This window comes from Sparus aurata, chromosome 16 (genome assembly GCF_900880675.1).
Source record: "Sparus aurata chromosome 16, fSpaAur1.1, whole genome shotgun sequence".
NCBI classification, from domain to species: domain Eukaryota; kingdom Metazoa; phylum Chordata; class Actinopteri; order Spariformes; family Sparidae; genus Sparus; species Sparus aurata.
Genome location: NC_044202.1, coordinates 2,730,792 through 2,752,570, shown reverse-complemented (window position 1 = coordinate 2,752,570; position 21,779 = coordinate 2,730,792). Strand labels below are relative to the sequence as shown.

The 21,779-nt window shown below is 44.4% G+C and overlaps 1 protein-coding gene across 1 annotated transcript in view; it reads left to right on the top strand.

The window, feature by feature from the left end:
• The window catches only part of LOC115566387 (potassium voltage-gated channel subfamily H member 5-like), a 126,163-nt gene that overhangs the window by 89,836 nt on the left and 14,548 nt on the right, over positions 1 to 21,779 (top strand). Inside the window, exon 12 of the mRNA XM_030392229.1 lies at positions 3,000 to 3,196. Coding sequence (XP_030248089.1) covers positions 3,000 to 3,196 — 197 coding nt within the window. The remainder of the gene's footprint in view (positions 1 to 2,999; positions 3,197 to 21,779) is intronic.

Sequence of the window (21,779 nt, the reverse complement as noted above, 5' to 3'; positions counted from 1 at the left end):
TTCTCTCATTAAAAAAAAAACCTTTTCCGGCTTTTGATGACATGCGACACGTTGGATGCTGCGGATGATTATAATCCTTCGTCCTCTTGTTGTTTTGTTGCCCAGGAGACGCTCACAAGTGTAAACACGTGTTCGTTTGCTCCGGCTGATTAACATCCGGGTTAATTTATGCTGGCAGTTGATAAGTCAAGTGTCCAGGTGGCTGCAGACGGTCAGCGCTTCAGAAACAACATCATTACCTTCAAATCTATTCAGCAGTTTTAATATAAGCACGTTTTCTTCCGAACAGCAACCAAACTACACACACAAGTGAACAGGGTCATTGGTTCTGAACGTGGCAGAACAATGGGCTCTGTTTTCACTGATGAGTGAGCCCGGTGCCGAGCCCGGTGCCGAGCCCGGTGCACTGAGAGACGGCCAAAGCACTGGGACAGGTTTGGTGGTTCTGTGGCCAAGGGCGCCGTGCACACACTTTGGGTTTGGCTTGGTACCAGAACAAATTAATTATTATGTTAATACGTGTCAGAGGCTGAGACAGTCATGGAGAATTTGTTACTATCATCCCTTTTTTTTAAACGCGGCGCTCCTTCCACAAAAACACGAATGTATTAATGGATCCAACAACCGATAAATCAAAAGCTGCTGCAGGGATGAGGCCGAAAACCTGGAAGTGGGTCAACATTTTTGCTCTTTCGGAGGGTGTTGGTCCATAAATTTTCTTCACAGCACGAAAGAGGAAAAAGCAAACTTCAGGCGCTCGTGCTTGGAGGGTTTTGTACCCCGATAAAAACCTCCAAGGTTGAAACTGCTCCGTGTGTTATTGTTCTGTACGGAGCCAAGGTTTGAATAAAGACTTTTTAACCTCGTTCAAGTGTTTTTATTCGGCGTTCACGCTCCAGTGCCTGAAGTCTGTTTCTTTCCTCTCTTGCGTTGACCCTTTCCTTCAAGAGCACCTTTTGTTTTTCTTGACTCTGATACCATAAAGTCCTCGAGCACACCTCCTCCTCTTATCACATATTTTTTGCAAATAACTGCGAGACAACACCTGCAAAGAAATCACGATCGTGCATGTGCGTGATGATGCATTATATGTTAACATTCGCAGTAACACGAGTGCAAAGAACACTTTTAATTTTCCATTTCAATTAGAGTTAACAGAAGTTCAACGAGCAGTCGAAGTCACCGCGTTCGGACGGATGATGAAAAGAATCAGACGTCATTAACTGAACTCAGAATAAAGACTGTGTGTGTGTTTCTGCCCGCACTGTTTGATCGACATGACGAACCGCTCCCGTGCGACACAACTTTAAAATATCAGTTGGGTTTTGTGATGAGAAGCTTTTTTTTATGTTCTCCTGATCTTTTTGTTCGCTGTGACTGACAGCTCTCCAAAAAAAAAGTCCTGCCAAACCTCCAGCAGCTAAACGAGTTGGATTAATCCAGTCGACCTCTTAATGCAGATATTTTAATGGCTCTACCTGCCTTTTGTTCTCAGTTACACCACTTTCTCTCTGAACCGGGCTGCAGCCTTTTCATCTGAGCATTAATTAACAGCGGAGGCTGAAGCATCACTCAGCTGTGAGTCAGCTTTACCAAGCAGTTTTCTTTCCCCCTTGTCTCAGCCATGTTTCCTCACTTCCATTCCACTCGGATTATGTCGGATCTGAAACGCATGCACCTGTTGTTACTCTCCGCTTGATATCAGACCTGATGGTGGTTATATCAGCACCTCTGGTTGCTAAGGACCGGGCCCAGGTATGGTGTTGCTAAGGGAAGAAGAACAGAGAGGAAGCGAGCGGTTCATGCGGAGACGGTTTATTTTTAATGGTTTACAGTCGACGTACGCACCATCCTGTAAATCATTAATGTTGCATGAGCATCCTCCCGTCCAGCCTTTTATCCTCGTATTCCAACAGTTCACGCATTAATTTGATAATCAGTACGATGGGAGGTCTTCATCTTTAACTCTGCCATCACAAAAACTTCATGGTTGGACCGATCGGCTCTATTATTCACACAAACAACCCTTCAAATCCGAGGCAGCTCTGCAGAGGTCCGACTCGTGTTAAGTGCTCATCATTTCATCTCACAGCAGCTGAAACATCCCGTCTGATGGTTGAATCAGTGGAGCTGCGGCGGGAGATTTTATTGGTCACTTTCCAAATCAGACAACCTGCAATTATCCCGTCTATAGATTGCCGGTTGGTCGTTTTAAAGTGAGCATGTACGCAGTCTTGGAATAATCTGCTGCTGTGCCGCGGATGCATTTTTACATTTAATGTCTTATAATTGACACTTGTGGGGCTTCAACCAGCTATTTTGATTTTCAATTCATCTGCAAGTTATTTGTTATATTTATTAACCTGAAATAACTGTTCTGAGCTGCCAGATGGTTTGTTAAACTGAACCGTCGGGGAGGTTGTCCTTTGAAACTGTTTGGAAAAGGTCAGACACTTTCACTCCGCGGAGCCAGCTGGTAAATCAAACTCTCACTGAAGTCAGCTGAGAGACGAGTGCAAACATCTTTTCCAAGTCAAGTGTCGTTCTTTGCTCTTCTTTCAGTGATGTTTACGGTGCTTTAGCAGCTATATGAGCCTCCTGAGGAGCTGTTATCAGACACTTGCTGGTCGTCACATCTGAACCACGTCTGTAGCTGCCAGTAGTTCCTCAAAGGTCCGACTGCTGTGGTTCCGACACCAGCGCGTATGTAGCTTGAATCCTGGTGACATGGACTTCTATTACTTACCATCTATCATCAGAATCTGCCTTTAAAATGTTCATGTTTTATCTGACCAACAGTCCAAAACCCAAAGATATCTCGTTCACTATCAACTCACCACATCTCCGGCAGAATTCCTCATAAATTCTTCAAGCCTCAACTTCCTGATTAGTTTCAGCTGTGGTGTCACCTTCTCTCATGTACAACAATTGAAGTATTAATAATTAAAACTCTTCTCTCTCCTCCTCCTCCTCCTCCTCCTCTTCCTGTCTGTCCTCAGGTAAAGGTGACGTGTTCGGTGACGTCTTCTGGAAAGAAACCACGCTGGCGCACGCTTGCGCTAACGTCAGAGCGCTAACGTACTGCGACCTCCACGTCATCAAGAGGGAAGCCCTGCTGAAGGTGCTGGAGTTTTACACGGCCTTCGCCAACTCCTTCTCCAGAAACCTCATCCTCACCTGCAACCTGCGGAAAAGGGTAAGAAGTTCTGGGTTTGTTGGATGGATATTTAATGAATTCATCCCAAATTGCTGCCTCAGATTTCTGTTCTGCAGCTGTTCCTCCTGACTGAACTTCAGCTCGGCGGTCGTAGATGTTTTCTGTCCGCAGGCTTCGTGAACTTGATCTTTTCCAGCACAGTCATACATCTGTTTTTTTCCGTGCTGATTATTAAACCAGGAGATGTAAACGAACGTCCGAGCCTCGAGGTGCTTCAGCTGTCAGTCACCTGAGAATGTTTTTATGAGGGAACGAGAGAGAGCAGATTTTATTAAACAGGACTCAGGTGTCTGATGGGAAATCTAAGAGGAAAATCAGGGATTGAGGAGAAGCTAGATGAGGATTTAAAAGTATAGACGTTTCTCTCCTTCTTCTCCTCTTCTTCTTCTTTTCTCATAACAAGTCTGCTGTTGTTTACTTGTCCCGAACTTGTTTTTCATACTTCATATTCTCTCGGCTCGATAGGTATTTTTCTCAGCGTGCCTCAAACGCAATAAATTATACATGCGACGCCGGTCGCCTCATTATGTCCCGTGCCCTTTAGCCGGTTCTCACCGCCGTGCTAGCAGGCGGCCTGCTCGCTCCACGCGGCAGCTTTTCATCCGGTGTTTGTTTTAAGTTCATAGTTTACAGATTATAATTTATTCATGGCCCTTCATCCACGTCTGTGTGTGGCTGCTTTGTGAAATGTGAATGTACCTGGTGAATATCAGCGATCAGGTGTGTGTGTGTGTGTGTGTGTGTGTGTGTGTCGTCATGCAAGCAGATTCAGAATGGATATTGATTGGAGCCTGGCGCCGTCCTGCTGAGAAACAGTTGATATTAATTGAAATAAAAACTCATTGATCGCTGTTGGCTGATGGAAATGAAGCAGATGCAGGCTGCAGACATCTGTCCAAGTGATGGCTGCGTATCGATCATCCCACTCTACTTCACTGCTGTCCATGAGCTTATGTCCGGCATTAACTCCGAAGGTCTGCTCAGTGACACAGTAATGCCATATTTTATATCAGATCTGTGTTCATCATGTCTTGTGGTCGGTAACTTTGGTATCTTTCCAACATGGATCTTTTTTACCAGGTTTTCTGTTTGTCTAAGTGGGACAGCAATTTAAAAAATTGGAGCATTATTGAGAGCGAGTACTGTGACCGGCTGTGAGCTGCAAAACGAGCTGCACTTTAATCTCCGAGCGTGATTGTGCAACATTAAAGTGCGTCCCCATAAAATTGTTATTCTTCGTGTCCGAGAACATTTTGAAAAGGTTCCTTATTAAGATAAAAACCTGTGTGAACTCGAAACAACTGCTCAGCAAAGCCACCAGAGATTTTATCGTCACGAAACACATTTAATTCTAACTCCAGTAGAAAAACATAATGGGTCGTCTTTGTTCGTCTCTGTTCTCTGGTCGGGCTAAATGAAGTTCTTATCCAGATCATTAGATGTGAAAATATTGGAGTAGAAGCTGCAGAGGCATCAGAGAGGTTAGCAGAGTGTCCAGTGTGGAAACTCAGACTCTATTTTCTACATTTTCAGACCTCGTGGAGCTTTTTTCCTTCTGCCTGACTCGGATGTGAGTGACCGTCTTCATCAGCTCCTGAGAACACTTTGGGTTCAATTAAAAGACGTGTTCTGGTAAACAATAATTAGGCAGAAAAGGCAGAATGCTCATTTAATTTTGGCTTCCCCCAGCGTGTGAGTAAGATTACACAGCAGCAGGTTAACATTCAAATCTGCTGAGTGAAGTTTTAGAATAATCTGAAAAGTAAAACCAGCGTCAGGATGAGATACGAGCTCTTGTCTTGTCAACACGAGCGTCGCTCTGCTGACGACAAGCGAATCTCTCTATAAACTGAGTTAATTGTGGAGATGGACGCTGTTGTGTTTTCTGCTGTGTGCAGCAGGAATGTGACCCGGCGGTACCTCCATGAAAACACTGAACAGAAATAGCGATGTGGGCCGAGCTCCTCCTCCTCCTCCTCCTCATGTCCTCGGAGCTTCTTTTTGTTCCCGGGATGCGTGACAGCTGCTGGAGCGCCGGCGTGATGAAGACAAACAACTTGTAGCGGGCGCTCGGACGTGGCCTGTGGGACTCTGAGACGAGAGCAGAATGTGTGTCAGCCTTAACTCGCCCTGTCACTCATGTGATAATGTCTGTCCAGCAATCTGCCTGCATCAGCACTTTGCTTTCTCTCTGCAGCTCGCTCTCGGTCTCACGAGCGTCTCTGTCCCGCTCTGGCTCTCTGCTGAAATGCATTTACTGATCACACGAGCAGCACGTCGGCCGCTTATCGTTTGTCGGCTGCTGCAGCGGTTCCTATAACGTCTTTTTTCCCCAGACGGGCTCGAGCACCTCAACTTTAATCAGTTTAAAAAGATAGATGAGGGTTGCCTGAAACGTTTGTTTGACATCTGCTTATGTTAATCTATAGGAGACACGATGATTGATGATGATGACCGGTAATTCTGACAATAAAGCGAGAGGTTGCTCCTGTGTTGTCCATCTGTAGGTAATACACTACCTATGGAAAGTGCATCAAAAGTGCAACCCACCTCATAAAAACCCGACCTATCCCTTTAACATGCACTGTAGCTAAAACCTTGTAGGACGTATAAGCAAATCTACAAATCCAAGTTCAGTTTTGCTGCATTTAGCTCTGAAATCCGTCTGCAGCGGACGCTTCAGATGTTTCTTGGGCAGCACATGACTCATTTCTACTCGTGAAGCTTTTAACTATAAAGCCACGAGGTGTTTGTGAAGCTCTTCACGGCTGCGTTGGTGTCGATGCTGTTGTGATATTGTGTCCAGAGAGAGCGTTCAGAGGTGACTCTGGTACTGTTTTGTCTGTTTTTTTGCTGCGTTTTTGCTGATTTATAATTTGGCAAAAAGGGCAAAAACATTTTTCATCGTGACACGAACGCACTCAGAAAAGACCGAAACAATAGTCCAGTGCAGGAGTGTCATTTGTAAATGTATTGTATTCTTTATACCGGCTCAGCTTTTCTTTACCAAAGCATATAAATATGCACATGTTGATGAGCTGCTTCTGTTTGCTTTTTCTTCCCCTCTTTCAAAACAAAAGTATTTGCCGATTGCACTGTGAACTGCAGTAGGTCACAGCGGCTCAGTCTAGACTTTCAGAAGCCAGAAGCTCAATACTGCTGAGTGATTTCAGCCGAGTCTGCAGGTTAAATCTCGCAGGACACGTCGGGATGTAAATAAAAAGGTTAGAAAGCAAAGCCAGACGATAAATATTTGGTGATATTCAGACTGCTGGTGCTCCACTCCGGATGCTTTTAGTAGCCTGATTTATGGACCATTTTCTAGTCCTTAAAACATCGGTGGTGGATCTGACAGATCTTCTGCTCCTTTGGAAACTGATGTCACAGTGAAATAAACTAAGACACGTTTTGCGTCTCTATCCGTCAGCCTTCCAAATCCATTCGTTAATTTAGGGGCTGCTTCAGGAACCTTTTTGGGCGTAAGTGGTCCCAGCGAGCAAACTGTTTCTCAGTATCGAAAAGACTTGATTTCCCAGAATTCCTTTAAACTGACAGCTGTTAACGGACTCGAAGGACCAAACAGCCGAACTTAATCAGCTCTGGTTCTGGTCTTCGTCTCCGGTCCAGATCGGCTGCACGTCTTCAATCTAACAGACGTCGATACTCATTAACAGCTGCTTTTCCCCATAAACTCCTGCAGAAGAAGAAGTGGTGTGTGTCCAGCTGTTCCTGGATTAGCCGGACACACTCAAAAATCTGAATTCATCCCTTGAATTTGGATTTTTAGCTTCCTCACCTTCACAAGCGTCACATTAGTGTCTGTGTTGGAGGTAAACAGAGAAGATGAAGCGCTGCAGCAGCACAGCGGGAGCCGGTTGTGCCGCCGTAGTACACAAACCTCCAGTCACCAGAGCTGCTGTTACGTAAGTACTCTGTAAAGTGTGGCTCTTCTTTTTTTACTACTTCCCCACGGCCGTTAACGCCTCTTCAGCTGTCTTAAAGAGATCCATTACCTCCAGGAGAAAACACTGCAGGTCTGCTGTTTCCCTCTTGTTGCTTAAGTGTGTCTGCAGGACTTGTTATCCTTTAGTCCCAAAGCTGCAGCTTTCTCTTTGTTAGTAGAAAACTTCCCTGCTCATTTCTGCGGAGATGCTAATGAGTATTCATCACAGCCTGAATCACTTTGTTCACTAAGTTCAGTTAAAGTGCACAAATGTGACAAACCCGGCAGAGAATTAGCACGATTTAGCATCTTTTAGCTCAGAGTTTTTTAGCTGGTGAACATCGTGGAGCATTTAACAGCTCAAGAGATGTTTTTATGCCCCCCACGCCTGCGAGAACTGGAGGCGTAATGTCGCTTTCTGATTCCAATCTGACCGTGAAGACATCAGACAAATTTTGCCCAAAGCGGCGAGATTTAAACTTCCCAGATAATGAACAAGCTGCATAAACACCCATAAATCAGCTTAGAAACACAAAGAAACTCGTATCAAAATCAAACGTTGATAGTCGTCCTTTTGTTACCTTGCGAACAGGAAGTGTTTGTTTGTTTGTTTGCATGCAGTGGAAACTTTCATGTAGCTAAAGTTGCCAAAATCTGAACAAAATGTTTCCATCTTACAAGAAAAGAAAGACAGACGTAGCAACAGAATCCATGAAAACAAACTCATTTTACTCTCAATGTGCTTTTTCAGCAACGTGAACAGAAACACTGACGTTCCAACAGAGGAGTCCGATTTTTATGTTCTTCACATGTTCTTGGCTTTATGTCGCCTTTTATATTAATGTTTCAGCTTAAAATATAAACATAGACTTCTGTGTGTTCGGACCCTCAGTCGTCAGTACATCCTTGCCTCAAAACCTCGATATTTTCATCCTCTACAACCGAACTGATTCTGATTTCACACACAAACAAACCTGGAGGAGTCGAGGAAACCTGGCTGTTTCATCTCCGGTGTCTTCGTCCTCGTTCTGCGGAGTTTTACAGGCGTAAATAAACATAAACAGAGTTGGTAATTGTGTTTTTTTGGATGAGGAGGGGCCGTGGGAGGCGTCTGCTGGGAGGCTTCACATGCTGCTCCGGGTTTCTGAGACAGCTTGTGTGCTGGGAGGGACAGATTTCAGGGGCAGAGCCTGCAGACCGCCAGGCTTTTCACCAGCCAGCCCGCTATTGGATTATTCATGTGACGGACGCGTGTGTGTGTGTGTGTGTGTGTGTTGCACTCACACTTCCTTCTGTGCACTGAAGCAGATTCACTTGCGTGTTTGAGGTTGTGAGCGTTGGTTAACAGTTAAGGGCATGTTTTTTTTTTAAAAGCATTTCCATTTTCTACTCGTCGATTCGCTGCACGACAGAAAGACAGAAATACTACTGTTAACTTTACTCCATTACAATATCTGAGATGTTGAAACTTTACATTTCTTTGGGCGTTACAAGACGCTGTGGTGATGTTCGGGTTGAAAAACTGGAGATTCAATGACTGTTTTCCCCCAAAAATAACAGAAATAAGTAAAATGCAGAAGTATAAATGCTCAGAAAACAATTCAGAATGATTCATCCTCCAGTTTCATCACTTTTCCGTCATCCCTCCACACCACTGCATGTTTGTCAGCTCAGTGATGTGGAGTACTTTTTCCGTTGTGATGCTACTTGAAATATCTGAGTATTATTTCATCTGTGTGCCCGTTTCTCTCACACTCAGCTGATGATGCTGATGGTGTAATCAGCCACCAGAGTTGTCAGAAGCTCTTCATATCAGGCTGTTGACCACCTCCATCCATCGTCTCTCCGCTCGCTCGCTCACAGCCGAACAAAGCTAACGTGATAATTAAGTTATCGCTGAGAGGAAGCTGTGTCTGCTCTCACTCCCACCTGTGTAAAAAGCTCTTCCCTCATGCTAATAAACAAAATCTAATAAAGATCGTCTACACAGAAATAGCAACAACAAACGTGTGCTCTTAAAAAAGCATCGTCTTCACCGCGCACCCAAAACACTCGCCGCTATTTCTGCTCAAGTATATTTCATATTTTTTTTCTTCCACATGCACTCGGAGGCCATCTGTGAGCTCTCAGGCTGCAGACTCTTCTACGAGAGTCTCCGTCTCCTTCACAACACTTCAAGTCCTTTCACTCCGAGCACTTACGTGGTCCTCACAGCCGTGCTCGCAGTGGTCTTGATATTATTTGCACAATGACAGAAACTGATATCAGAATTCAGGTATCAGATTTGGTTCAGCAAACTTTTGTTTCTATATTCGTATCTATTACACGTCGCCCCGGGCTCAAGGCATTCTGGGACATTATGTAAATCCAGGGCCTGCGGGTGGTGTAGTTCGTGGCTCTCACTTCTCTGAGATACAATCTAAAGTAGGCTGAAGCCTCGTTAGGCAGCGGGGTTAGTCCCAACTTTCCAAGGCTAAAAATAGGAATGTAAAACGTAGCCGCGGGCTAACTGGCGTATCGTAAAAGAAGGTTGAACAAACGCTGCGGGCCGAATCTGCGCTCGCGGAGCGGGATGTCCACGGGCTGTGGAAACAATTACACCCTCTCACATGATCGCAGTCGTTAGTGCCGCGCTCCAAAGTGACTTAGAGCTCCTCTCGTCTCTGTCGCTCCATCGCGGTCGAACGTGACCTCTGCAAGTGATCGTAGGTGAACTGAAAGCCTCATTAGCAGCCCCACGACTCCAGAAGACAACGTTGTTGGATGGAGATCTTTCTTAGATCCTTAAAAGTAAAGAATAAATGTAAAGGTCGTACTAAATTTGAATGACTCAGGAGGTTTTATCAGCTGTATGTTGGACATTTTAGGACAAGCTACCGCTAACGTGAGTTGTTCAAAAACCTTCTTTTTAGTAAACTCTGTGCACACAAACAATGTTCTCAATGCTCGTGTTCATGTGTAGAGACCCTGGTGATACTACCAGCAAAGTTTCATGTTGTGTCGCGACTTCTTACTGTTTTAAAAATAGAGATTTTGATGCTAGCTTAAAAGTGCCCGTAGCAGTCCCATTGAAAATGAGTTTGACCCGAAAACGAAAATATGGTAAATCTTTTAAGTTCCTCTTTCGTCGTAATTATGCTTTTACACAAACGTTTGACTCATATACATTCACAAAAAGACCCTAGGTTGCATTTTGGTGAGAGTTTCAATGTCCAACAAATCACCAGAATGCGTGTTGGCAGTGTACGTTTCTGTACGATATTTTGAATCTCTACACTTCGTCATGTCACCATTCAGACTTCTTTAGGTTTTTTTCTGGTCAGGTTTAGGCACAAAGCACTTGGTCGAGATCAGGAAAGGATCATGCTTTCCCCTGAAATACCATGTTTACCTCTCCGCAAACAAAACGGGAATAAAAATAGAATTCAGATTTTCAGATCTTTTGTTGTTGTTGTTATGAATTCGATATGGTAACAGGTGAAGTCAGAACAACCACAGAGACAACAGGTTTTTTTGTAAAAGCATGCTGGCAAGAATTCAAGCGTTGGTTGTTGAGGAATGGTTTCCATGAATGTCTGCGCTTGATTGCAGGCAGCATATATCTATATATACTTTTTTCTTATTGGTAGCACAAAGAACGAGGAGCAACACGATGAAACAAAAGATTTCCAGCTGCTTTCTCGTGAGTTTTGCAGTCGCTCGCTTGTGAACTTGAAAGGAATCAAAAGATCTTAAGAAAAAGAACAGCCGCAACCTCGAATCACATCATTTGATCCCTGTCGATTCCTGTCAGCCGTCACTGTTTTACTCCTCTCACATCTCCTCCTCAGAGGGGCAGAGACGCGAGCTCGTGGTCTTTACTGACTGACAGATTTTTCCTTTTTTACTCCAAACGTGATGCCGAGCTTTGTGAGCGTCGATCATCTGCAGCACAAAGAGAAGGAGCGCCTGAAGAACTGCTGACATGTTTGAAACCGAACGAGTCTCGACCCGATCAGAGCGCTAAGTATTTATTCTACTTGTGTATTTTCAGCCCGTTTCGCACTCAGAACTTTCCCTTTATGCTGCAGTAAGATTTGACATATTTATATGTGAGTATAATACATTCTGTTACCTCCCTCCCTTCTGTAGACTCGCTCTCTGTGTCAAGTGTTTCGGAGGAGATCGAGTTTTTAATAATGAATAAAACTCCAGTGTTTGTGCACAGGAGTGTGTCCCGAAGAGATGGAGGACCCGCTGTGTGTGCAGTCACGCATACACTGTGTGTGTGTGTGTGTGTGTGTGTGTGTGTGTGTGTGTGCAGGTATGATGCAAACATAATGGTGAGCAGCTTCTTTGAAAAGAGACAAATGTGGGTGAAGATTTGTGTTAACTCGGTCACAGAGGCCGATGGGACGTCTTCAGATGTTTCATTTGGTCGACCGACAGTCCAAAATCTAAATGCATTCAGTTTATAATGATATCAATACCGCGACTTCGTTCCCTAACCTGTTTTTTCTCAAATGTTTTATTCATATTTTATCAAAAGACAACAAAAGTTTGCCCTCCCTGGACCCCCTCGTCCCACCACAGCTCGTTTTCAACAATATTAAAAACACAAAAGAAAGAAAAACAAAGCGAGAAAAATAACAGCGAACAATAAATTAACATGCACATTATCAAGTAGACCTGTGGAGCAAATGAGCCCGGAAGAAAAATAAGAAATACATGAATAAATCTAATCAATCAAATGAATGTAATGTCAGAGGAACGTAGCAGGAAACAAAGAAGCTGGTACACAGAAGAAGCTTTATCTGCTCATATCATCCATATTGTTGTTGTCAGATTGTGTCCTGTATTTCATAGAAGGTGTCAAACCTCGAAGGTAAGACAGCGAGATCATTCCCTCATTGAAACGAATGACGTGGCTATCATTGTATTTAAATTCTAACCCAAACAATCATGCTGCTAGAAGTCATCTGGTGCCGAAACACGACATCGTTGTTTTCATAGCTTCTCTCGACGGTCGTCACACGTAGCTCCTCATCAGACGCCGAGTGGTTGAGCCACTGCTGTTCATCCCTCAGGCGTTTAGTTTTAAAGGGATATTCCGGTGTAAGTTTAATCCATGGTCTAAATCACCATGAAACTGTGTTAGACTCCCTCTCGAGAGATCAAGTTAGCAGACCGCTAATTTTCGGAGTTTTATCAACCTCAGAAACGACCGCACGACAACAATACACTGCAGTAAATGGATCCAAATATAAACCGCCACCAAAAAGCCACAAATAATGCTCAGAACAGCACCAAACTTCAGCAACAGTACAAATAGGGTCTCAGCACATAGTCCGGGGCATCTAACCTCCACTAGCTTAGCTGGATTTCTACTGAAAAGCTGACTAAATTTACCACTCTTCTGCAGCAGCTTCCTGTTGACGGGAAGTCCCGACGAGTCGATTACCGAGTGCAGTAGAGTTCCGCGGCTCATGGATGAAAATGTATGACTATGACTCCATGGAAAAGCAATCAAAGTTCATATGTGTCTTACCTGCCAGTTTATAACAGTTATTATCGAGAGCGGACAGGGAAAAGAACGGAATTGAGCATTTCTAACCGCACTCGGTAATCGTCGCGTCGGGACTTCCCCGACCCGGAAGCTGATGGAGGAGAGTTGAAATCTGTTTTTAGCTTCACAATAGAAATCCAGCTAAGCTAGTGGAGGTTAGATGCCCCGGACTATGTGCTGAGACCCTATTTGTACTGTTGCTGAAGTTTGGTGCTGTTCTGAGCATTATTTGTGGCTTTTTGGTGGCGGTTTATATTTGGATCCATTTACTGCAGTGTATTGTTGTCGTGCGGTCGTTTCTGAGGTTGATAAAACTCCGTAAATTAGCGGTCTGCTAACTTGATCTCTGGAGAGGGAGTCTAACACAGTTTCACTGTGATTTAGACCATGGATTAAATTTACACCGGATTATCCCTTTAAGTCCGGTCAGACAGATTCTTGAGATCGCTTGATATCAAGAATCCAGCTGATTGCAAGGTGACTGTCAAGCTTCATATTCCTAAAATTGGACCATTCAGCAGGAGTTTTACGGTTTCACCCTCATGAAAAGCTGAACAATCTTTAGTAATCTCACATTTTTACGCCTCACTTCACTAATTCAATATTTTTACATCGTGAAAAACATTTATTCAAATCAATTCCAATAACGGGATTAATGGACTGAACTCATGAACGAGACCCGTACAGTATATAAGCTTCAGTACCTGTGTAAGTGCTCCAGTGTGTCTGAACGAATGCGAGCTTTGAAGCGTATTGGAGTCGTATATGTGTCTATAGGGGAGCATCAGTGTGTGTGTCTGTGTGTGTGTGTGTGTGTGTGTGTGTGTGTGTGTGTGTGTGTGTGTGTGTGCACGGCTGGGTCGACCGCGGGGAGTCAGCAGGAGCATTAGGGACGAGGTGCAGCAGAGAGGAGAACAAGTCATCCGTGCACAGTCTCATTTTCTTCTTCTTCTCTCTCTCTCTTCCCCCCGTCTGGTAAATAATGAATCGCTGGAGTTGAGAGGAGAAAGTAACCCATTTCTTCCCCTCGTGTTTGTCTCTGCGGAGAGAAGTCGGAGCGGCATTAAAGGAAGACGAGGGAGGATTTTCTCTGTGGACTCGTTGCCAGAAAAGAGAAAAACTAACATGCTGGTGAAGGAGGCGGACGCTGCTGAGTCCACATGTTGTTCTTCACGCAGGCTTTGTGGTAAAGGTCTGAGCGTGTGTGTGGGTTTACTGCCAGAACAATTATCTGATTAACAAATTAAATACTGATTCAGTGAAACATGTTAAAAAATCCTCTGGCTGCAGCTCCTCAGATGTAACAATGGTCCTCCTCTGAATTCATTTAAAGGGATATTCCGGTGTAAATTTAATCCATGGTCTAAATCACCATGAAACTGTGTTAGACTCCCTCTCGAGAGATCAAGTTAGCAGACCGCTAATTTACGGAGTTTTATCAACCTCAGAAACGACCGCACGACAACAATACACTGCAGTAAATGGATCCAAATATAAACCGCCACCAAAAAGCCACAAATAATGCTCAGAACAGCACCAAACTTCAGCAACAGTACAAATAGGGTCTCAGCACATAGTCCGGGGCATCTAACCTCCGCTAGCTTAGCTGGATTTCTATTGTGAAGCTAAAAACAGATTTCAACTCTCCTCCATCAGCTTCCGGGTCGGGGAAGTCCCGACGCGACGATTACCGAGTGCAGTTAGAAATGCTCAATTCCGTTCTTTTCCCTGTCCGCTCTCGATAATAACTGTTATAAACTGGCAGGTAAGACACATATGAACTTTGATTGCTTTTCCATGGAGTCATAATCATACATTTTCATCCATGAGCCGCGGAACTCTACTGCACTCGGTAATCGACTCGTCGGGACTTCCCGTCAACAGGAAGCTGCTGCAGAAGAGCGGTAAATTTAGTCAGCTTTTCAGTAGAAATCCAGCTAAGCTAGCGGAGGTTAGATGCCCCGGACTATGTGCTGAGACCCTATTTGTACTGTTGCTGAAGTTTGGTGCTGTTCTGAGCATTATTTGTGGCTTTTTGGTGGCGGTTTATATTTGGATCCATTTACTGCAGTGTATTGTTGTCGTGCGGTCGTTTCTGAGGTTGATAAAACTCCGTAAATTAGCGGTCTGCTAACTTGATCTCTGGAGAGGGAGTCTAACACGGTTTCACGGTGTGTTAGACCATGGATTAAACTTACACCGGAATATCCCTTTAAACTAGTTAAACAAGCCTTTTTGCTTCAACGAGTCATTATGAAGTAAATGCTGTTTAAAATTGGCAACATCTGCGTTTTGCTTGGTCCCCTATAAATTTCACTTCCACTGTGCTGTTCTGTTCTGTCTGCCAGCGGGCACGAAATCTCCCAGGAGACATGAAGGTTGACTGGCACCATTTTTTATCTACTCTCATGTTTCCATTAGAGGCTGAATGAGGGAGTTAACTAACGATGTGTCCTGTTACGTTCGAGGAAACCGTTTAGTTGACTTTTGAACAGCAGCACCGACAATAATACGGCTTGGAATCCAGTTTAATTTCTTTGAATTGTGATAATATTGTTGTGGCATCTCAACGCACGCTATAAGTGAGGCAGCACCGCCCTCTCCACCACAGAGCACAAAAGCCGAAACCAAAAAAATGACGACAACAACAGCCTGTACAGAGACCCACAGCGGTCCAAGGAGATTCCCACTAAGCCACAGAAAGCTCCCAGCAGCATTTCAGCAACAGCTTCAAGTTTTTACATTTGAACTCATAATTAAGTTATTTGGCGAACAGTGTGGCTGATTAACAGTGTCAGAAAAGGACAGGAAAACTGTGAAATATCCTAAAAATGCTGCAATTTTTTCTATGACATTGCTGTTGCTGCACATCCTCTCCTGCAGGAAATACACCCACAAACGCACGTGTTAACATGTGTTTTCACTTACATACAGTATGTGTGTCATATGTCGTCACTACCTTCGGGGTGTGTGTGTGTGTGTGTGTGTGTGTGGTGGAGGGAGGGCGATGATGGACGGGATTACCTGGGGACACCTCAGCTCCCTGTCAGTCCCTCAGGCCTGTTAGTGATGCGCCATGAGGCCAAGAGACAGAGTGAAAACAACAAGCGACATGTGCACACACCACATGCATAATACAGTATACTGTAAGTGTGTGTGTGTGTGTGTGTGTGTGTGTGTGTGTGTGACAAAAATCCATCTACGCGGTCACATTGTGGGGACTCCAACTTCCTTTTGCAGGGAACAAAAAACACACAAGTCCATTTAATGTGAATCACTTGAGTCACAGTTAGCTTCAGTCTGCAGGACGTGATTGTTATTCAGTGTAATGTGAAGTGATGGAGACGTGATGTGTGTGTTTGTTTACCTCACAGTCATTAGAGAGAATGGAGTACCTCAGAATAAGCTGATCCAAGCCGCTCCTCTCTTAACTCCGGATATTTTATCTCCTCTCACAGTCTTGTTTCGTGCCCGGCGCTCTCCCTCCCTCCCTCCCTCCCTCCCTCTCACTGTTTCTATTTTTAGAAGCGCTCTGATACGAGCTCCTTCCACGTCTGCCATGAACAGAGCGGGTCCTCCCTCGCCGCCTCTCGCTCGCTCTTATTGTTATTTCATTTTCTCATTCATGTGGGATCGCAGTCAATAGTCAGATCCAGCGCACGCGAGCCTGCCGTCCAGTTTAGATCCTTTAATTCAGTCCAGCTATTGTTGTTGGAGCCAGCTGAGCGTCTATCCATCATTCTGACTGCTGCTCTATGAGTGTGTGTGTGTGTGTGTGTGTGTGTGTGTGACAAAAAACTACAACTCGACAAAAATAATTCAATCAGCTTCAGGTTCGAGCGCCCACACACACACATGCACATACACGATTCTCCTCCAGCATTCAGGATTAAACTTCCCACCTCAACAACGCCGACGCTGAGGTATTTGCTCGACTGCCACCCATCATGGTGACACCTGCAGCGGTCTCGAGGGAAACGCCACAATGTGGTCATGTGACCGGCGGAGGCGTCAGAGCGGCCTCGCTGGCTCTGCTGCTTGTGTTGTCGACGAAGATTAATGGAAGCAGCCTCACGATTCCTGCCTGGGATCTTTGGTGCATGTCAACAAAAGACACGCAACTCTATTAAATATCGATATTGTCGAGTGTCCAGCAGTGGAGTCTACTTGTATGTAAGCTTATGAGAAAACGATCCTACTTCTCACAACTTCCTAATGAGTTCTTTAACACATTCATTTAGTAAATTATGATCCCATTTAGAGTAAAATAAACAATCAAGCCGGGTATGCTTCATTTTTGGTGTAAGTATAATACAAAAATAAACGTAATTAAGAGATTTTAAAATCTCAAAATGATGCTTCTAAGTTTTAAACTTGATAAATAGTGTAAAGATTCCTCCAATGATACGATAAAGATAAAAATCAAGATGTGATGATACTGTGGTGTCTTTTTCTTGCCTCACACCTGACGCTCAGATCCCATTTATAATCAGCGCTATTAGTTGTTGTGAGAGAATTCAGGGTCTGCATCCTTCAAAGGAAATTTGTGGTCTTTGAAGGTGAGTCCTTCAGAGAGACCTTGTTAACCTCGTCAGCCGTTGTTCTTTGGAGCATTTCCTGGTTGCGTCACCAGATGTTTTACCCTCACGTCACAATTTCTGCCGCCCAGGCCCGCGAAAGTGACGATCTACGCCACGCAATGTCGCCATTTTCTCTCTTTCTTTCTTCTTTTTCTGGCGTGCAAAGAATCTTGAGATATGTGAGGCCACGAAGGATCGTAGCGATGCATCCTCCAGAAACAGGAAAAAGAAGGAGCATCTGGATGAGCCTTCAGATTGCGACAGCTTTCGCGCGGCGTTGTGACGTAATTGGCCTGTAGACCCTGAATTGGGACACAGCACATGTCAGGTGAGCCCACCTCTGTACCTGCCTACCTGCCTACCTGCCTCCGCCCCCTCAGCTCCAACAGATCTGTGAGGCTGTTCATTGATTTTTGAATTACATAAATGTATAACTGTCTGCATTTGGATCCCTTTTCCTGTTGCCTGTTATACGAGCTGTTAAACAACCACTTCCTGCTGCTGCAACCTGTTTTTTTTTCTTCAAGTTTTATTATTGCGTTGCTGCAGCTAATGCAGGATAAAAGCAGAAGCCGCCTCCGCCGCAGTCCGATCATGTTTTATTACTCGGAGTACTTTGTATAATTTACAGTGTTTGACGGGCTGCAGGTTGGCAGCTGCAGACGGCTGCAGAGTGTTTGGATGTGTTTCGGCGTGCTGAGCTGGCGTTAGCTTCTCACAGCCACACTGATGGTAATTATATAAATCATTTTTACATCAGATCCTGCAGAGTAAGGTGAATTAACACGGCTTGTGATTCTCATCGCTGCCATAATGAGCCTGAAAGGAAACAAGATGAACACACACCTGGCTTCTATTACAGCTAAAAGGCGTAGGTGTGCACCCAGCATGCACTGCAGCAACGTTTAGACTAGTAACTGAAGTAGAAAAGCATGTTTTAAACATGAGAAGCATGTGGAGGTTAAACAGGTCTCTGGCGTATCCCTTCTGTAGTTAAACCTGCAGTAATGATGCTTTTGACCACTAGGGGGCAGCAGAGAGAAGTGATGACGACAATATTGAAATATGGTGAACTTGTAATCAAAAGGTTGTTGTTTATCTACACAAAGTCCAGCAGAGGAGTTACGTTTGTGTCCACACAGCGAATGCACATTAAGGGGCCGTCCAGACGACAACGCTCTTTTGCGAAAACGCACATGTATTGCATCGTTTTGGCCGACCGTCCACATGGATCCTGAAAACGCACTTTTTTGAAAACGGGTCTCAGGGTGGAAAAATCCGAAAACGTGTGGACAGCGAATCCGCATACTTTCCAAAACGATGACGCCATCACCCCACCCCTCGACCTCTTGCCTTCGACCTCTGAACCCCGCGACGTCAACAACAACAACAATGGCGGACTACATGCTCGTGTTCGTGCTGCAGAAGATATTGAGCCTTTCTTGTAACTTACTCGCCTCGTAGTCGAGTGTGAGTCGCAGCAGCAGTTCGACCTTGGTTGCAAGGTTTCCTTGCAGTAGCCATTTTCATCTTCTTCTTGTTGTGTTCGGTTTCTCCGTCTACTGTCTGTTTGTTTACAGCGTGCAGCTTAATGTGCATGCTCCGTCTCTTCTTCTCTGTTTTTGGTGAATGTCAAGCGCCACCTAGAGGCCTGGAATATGAACTACAGCGTTTTCGGTTGTTTTCTGATCCGTATGGACGCAAATATTCTTGAAACGATGCCGAGGAAGACGCAGTGACCGGCCCCTAAGTTCTCTCTTTTAGCTCTGTTTTTGGTTTCCACCACTTCCTGAAGAAAGCTCTTGTTATGATCTCGACCTCAGGCAGGACAGCTGAGTTCCTCCTCTTCTTCTGCTGTAACAATTTCATCCAGATATAGCTGAAGTCCCCCTCAGTGTCCCCCTTTTTTAACCACATTATCCTCCTTTTACTTGCTTAAATTTAAACTCAAGAGGGAAAAGTCAACTTGTCTTCTCTTTACTGAAACGCCAAGCTTGAATTTTCAAACTCTTCCAGTCAAAACAGCCTCGAGTCATTACTTAACATTTAAATTAAAGAGCGTAGCGTTGCACAGGTGATGTTTAAGACGATACTTTCTTCATGTAATTTACTGTGTTTAAAATCCACCCAAGCAGCGTCACACTGCAGATTTTAGCTCATTTGTTTTGATGCTAAAGAGTCAAAGAAATGAGAGTAAATAAAGAATTCATCAAAGGAGTTCATTTAAAAGTTTCTCCTTATCGATTTTCTGTATTCAGAAGCGTGTAATAACTCTGAACTGTAGGAGACAGTCGCTCAGTCAATCTGGTTCAGCTCCAGCTTCCAATCTAAAGTTTTGGGGACCCTGCGTGACCTCCACAGTCGAGTCCTCAGCCGTCATGGATCCCTGAGCTTCTCTGTGATTGTGTCATTTTTATTTCTGCTGATTAATTCCTTCAGTGCCGAAGTTCAGTCGATATATTATTAGATTCACTTCTTTTTTTTCATTTATTTCTTAAAGAGGACACGCTTGATTTACAAAACCATTGATTTTTACTTTGTGTTTGATTGTAATGTTGGCAAGAAGGCTTTCCACTGAAACAGGACGCTAATCCGTCGGTCTCACGCGTTGTCATCTCTGATCTTAAATATATTCTTCTTGAATAAAAGTTCAGAATGTTATTTCCCCACCAGCTGCCTCCTCGTCTGAACCCTCAGCCGAGTTACCGTCTGTATGTTTTCTGTGCTCCGCTGGTCCGCGCTGCGTTCGCTGGTTTATCTGAATGTGACCTGTTACACAAACAAGTCACGCTCCTCTCTAACGGGCTCCTCTGTCATTCCCGCACGCCGCCATGACGCTTCCTCTCACCACATCCACACACACACACACACACACACACACCGCCGCTTCCTGCCGGACGATTACGGTGATGAATGAGCGAGGCAGAGCGCCGTGTGACCGCCGGCAGCTCTGCATAAAACCACAAACCATCAGGCTGATTTCCTCCTCGACGGTACAGTGAGGGTGATGGAGGAGAGCGACGCCAGCTGAGGAAGCATCAACGTGAAAAGTACGCAGAAAAAGCCACTAGGTGTGATCAAGACCCACAATTCTTTGCAGGAAATTCCTCACGGGCCACATTTGATATTGAGTTTTGGTAGATAAAGAGGGTCTGGTCATATCCAGCGTCATATACACTGATTTCTTCTCTCTCTCTCTCTTGTCTCGTTCCTTTCTCTCCATCCATTCATCATGCCTTTTGTTTCCGTCTGTTTCTTCAGGCCAGTCTTTACTCAAACACATTCGCTCCACGGTGAAAATACAGCAGATATCCTCTGAAAATAAAGTTAAAGTGCATATGATCCTTTCCTAAACCTAACCAAGTAGTTTTGACACCTAAACTTAACCAACTGTGACCATTTCACATCGTTAGCTACGACGAAGTCCAGTGGGACATTTTTCAGATGATTGGGATTACGGAACAATGACCGGTCCCCAAAGTTTGGTCCGGCAACTGAAACCCTCAGTTAGGGTCGGGGAAAGATTGTGGTTACTGTTAAAAACAAGAAAAAACTAAAATAAAGCTTCTGACACACCCTTATTTTCTGCTTTACTAGATAAAGGACACATTATTTCCTGATAATCTACTTCAGACGTACATTTTGCAGATCAAAATCATCTAATATGAAAGTAATTTATTCTCTCTTTACCCACTTTTTCTTACGTTGACTTTCTTTTTTTAATTTCCTCCGTCTCTCGGCCTCGTTATCCTGCTCAGGTTTAATTTCTGAGCACCTCCAGTTTATTCTGTTCTCTCTGCGTTCATTTTCATCACAATACACAGTTTTTATGGTCACGCTGTTTTTCCTCTTTCAGTTTCTCAGCGAGAGTTTTTCTGTCCTCAGGCCAGTTTTTACTCCGACATATATTTTCTGTCTCTCTCTTTCGGCAGTTCTTGTTATTTCTGCTTATTTTTCTCCCCTCTTCTCTACTCGTATCATTTCTTTTTCATCATTTTCTTCCTCTCTGTCCCTCTCTCTGTATTGTCTTTCCATCTTCTTTCTCTCTCTGGATTTATTTGCAGAAGTTGCAATATTACCAAAGCAAGGTTTGCAGTGTCAGCAATAACAGAGAAACAAATCACCAGGATGCATAACATTATCAGACAGTGTACCACACTGTACATATATGTGGCACCATATATCACACACTGTGTGTCTGCAGTTGCACTTATTACACAGTATTCCCTCTCCTCGTAGATTTACAGTGTGTAATGTTTTCTGTTTCCTCCTCCCCTGCAGTCAGAATATCACGGCCCGGCTGAAATGAAGACATTACTCAGCCCGACCAGCGTCTCTCCGTGCAGCCCTAAATAAAACCTGACACCCTCCTTCTGCTCCAGCGCTGCTCTTGAATATTTAAAGGGGCGTTACGTGCGTTCTCCTAAACATGATGTTGCGTTTGTTCCGTCTCTATCTGGCGCTCTCGTTCAGGGGGGGGAGTCGGGCTTTATC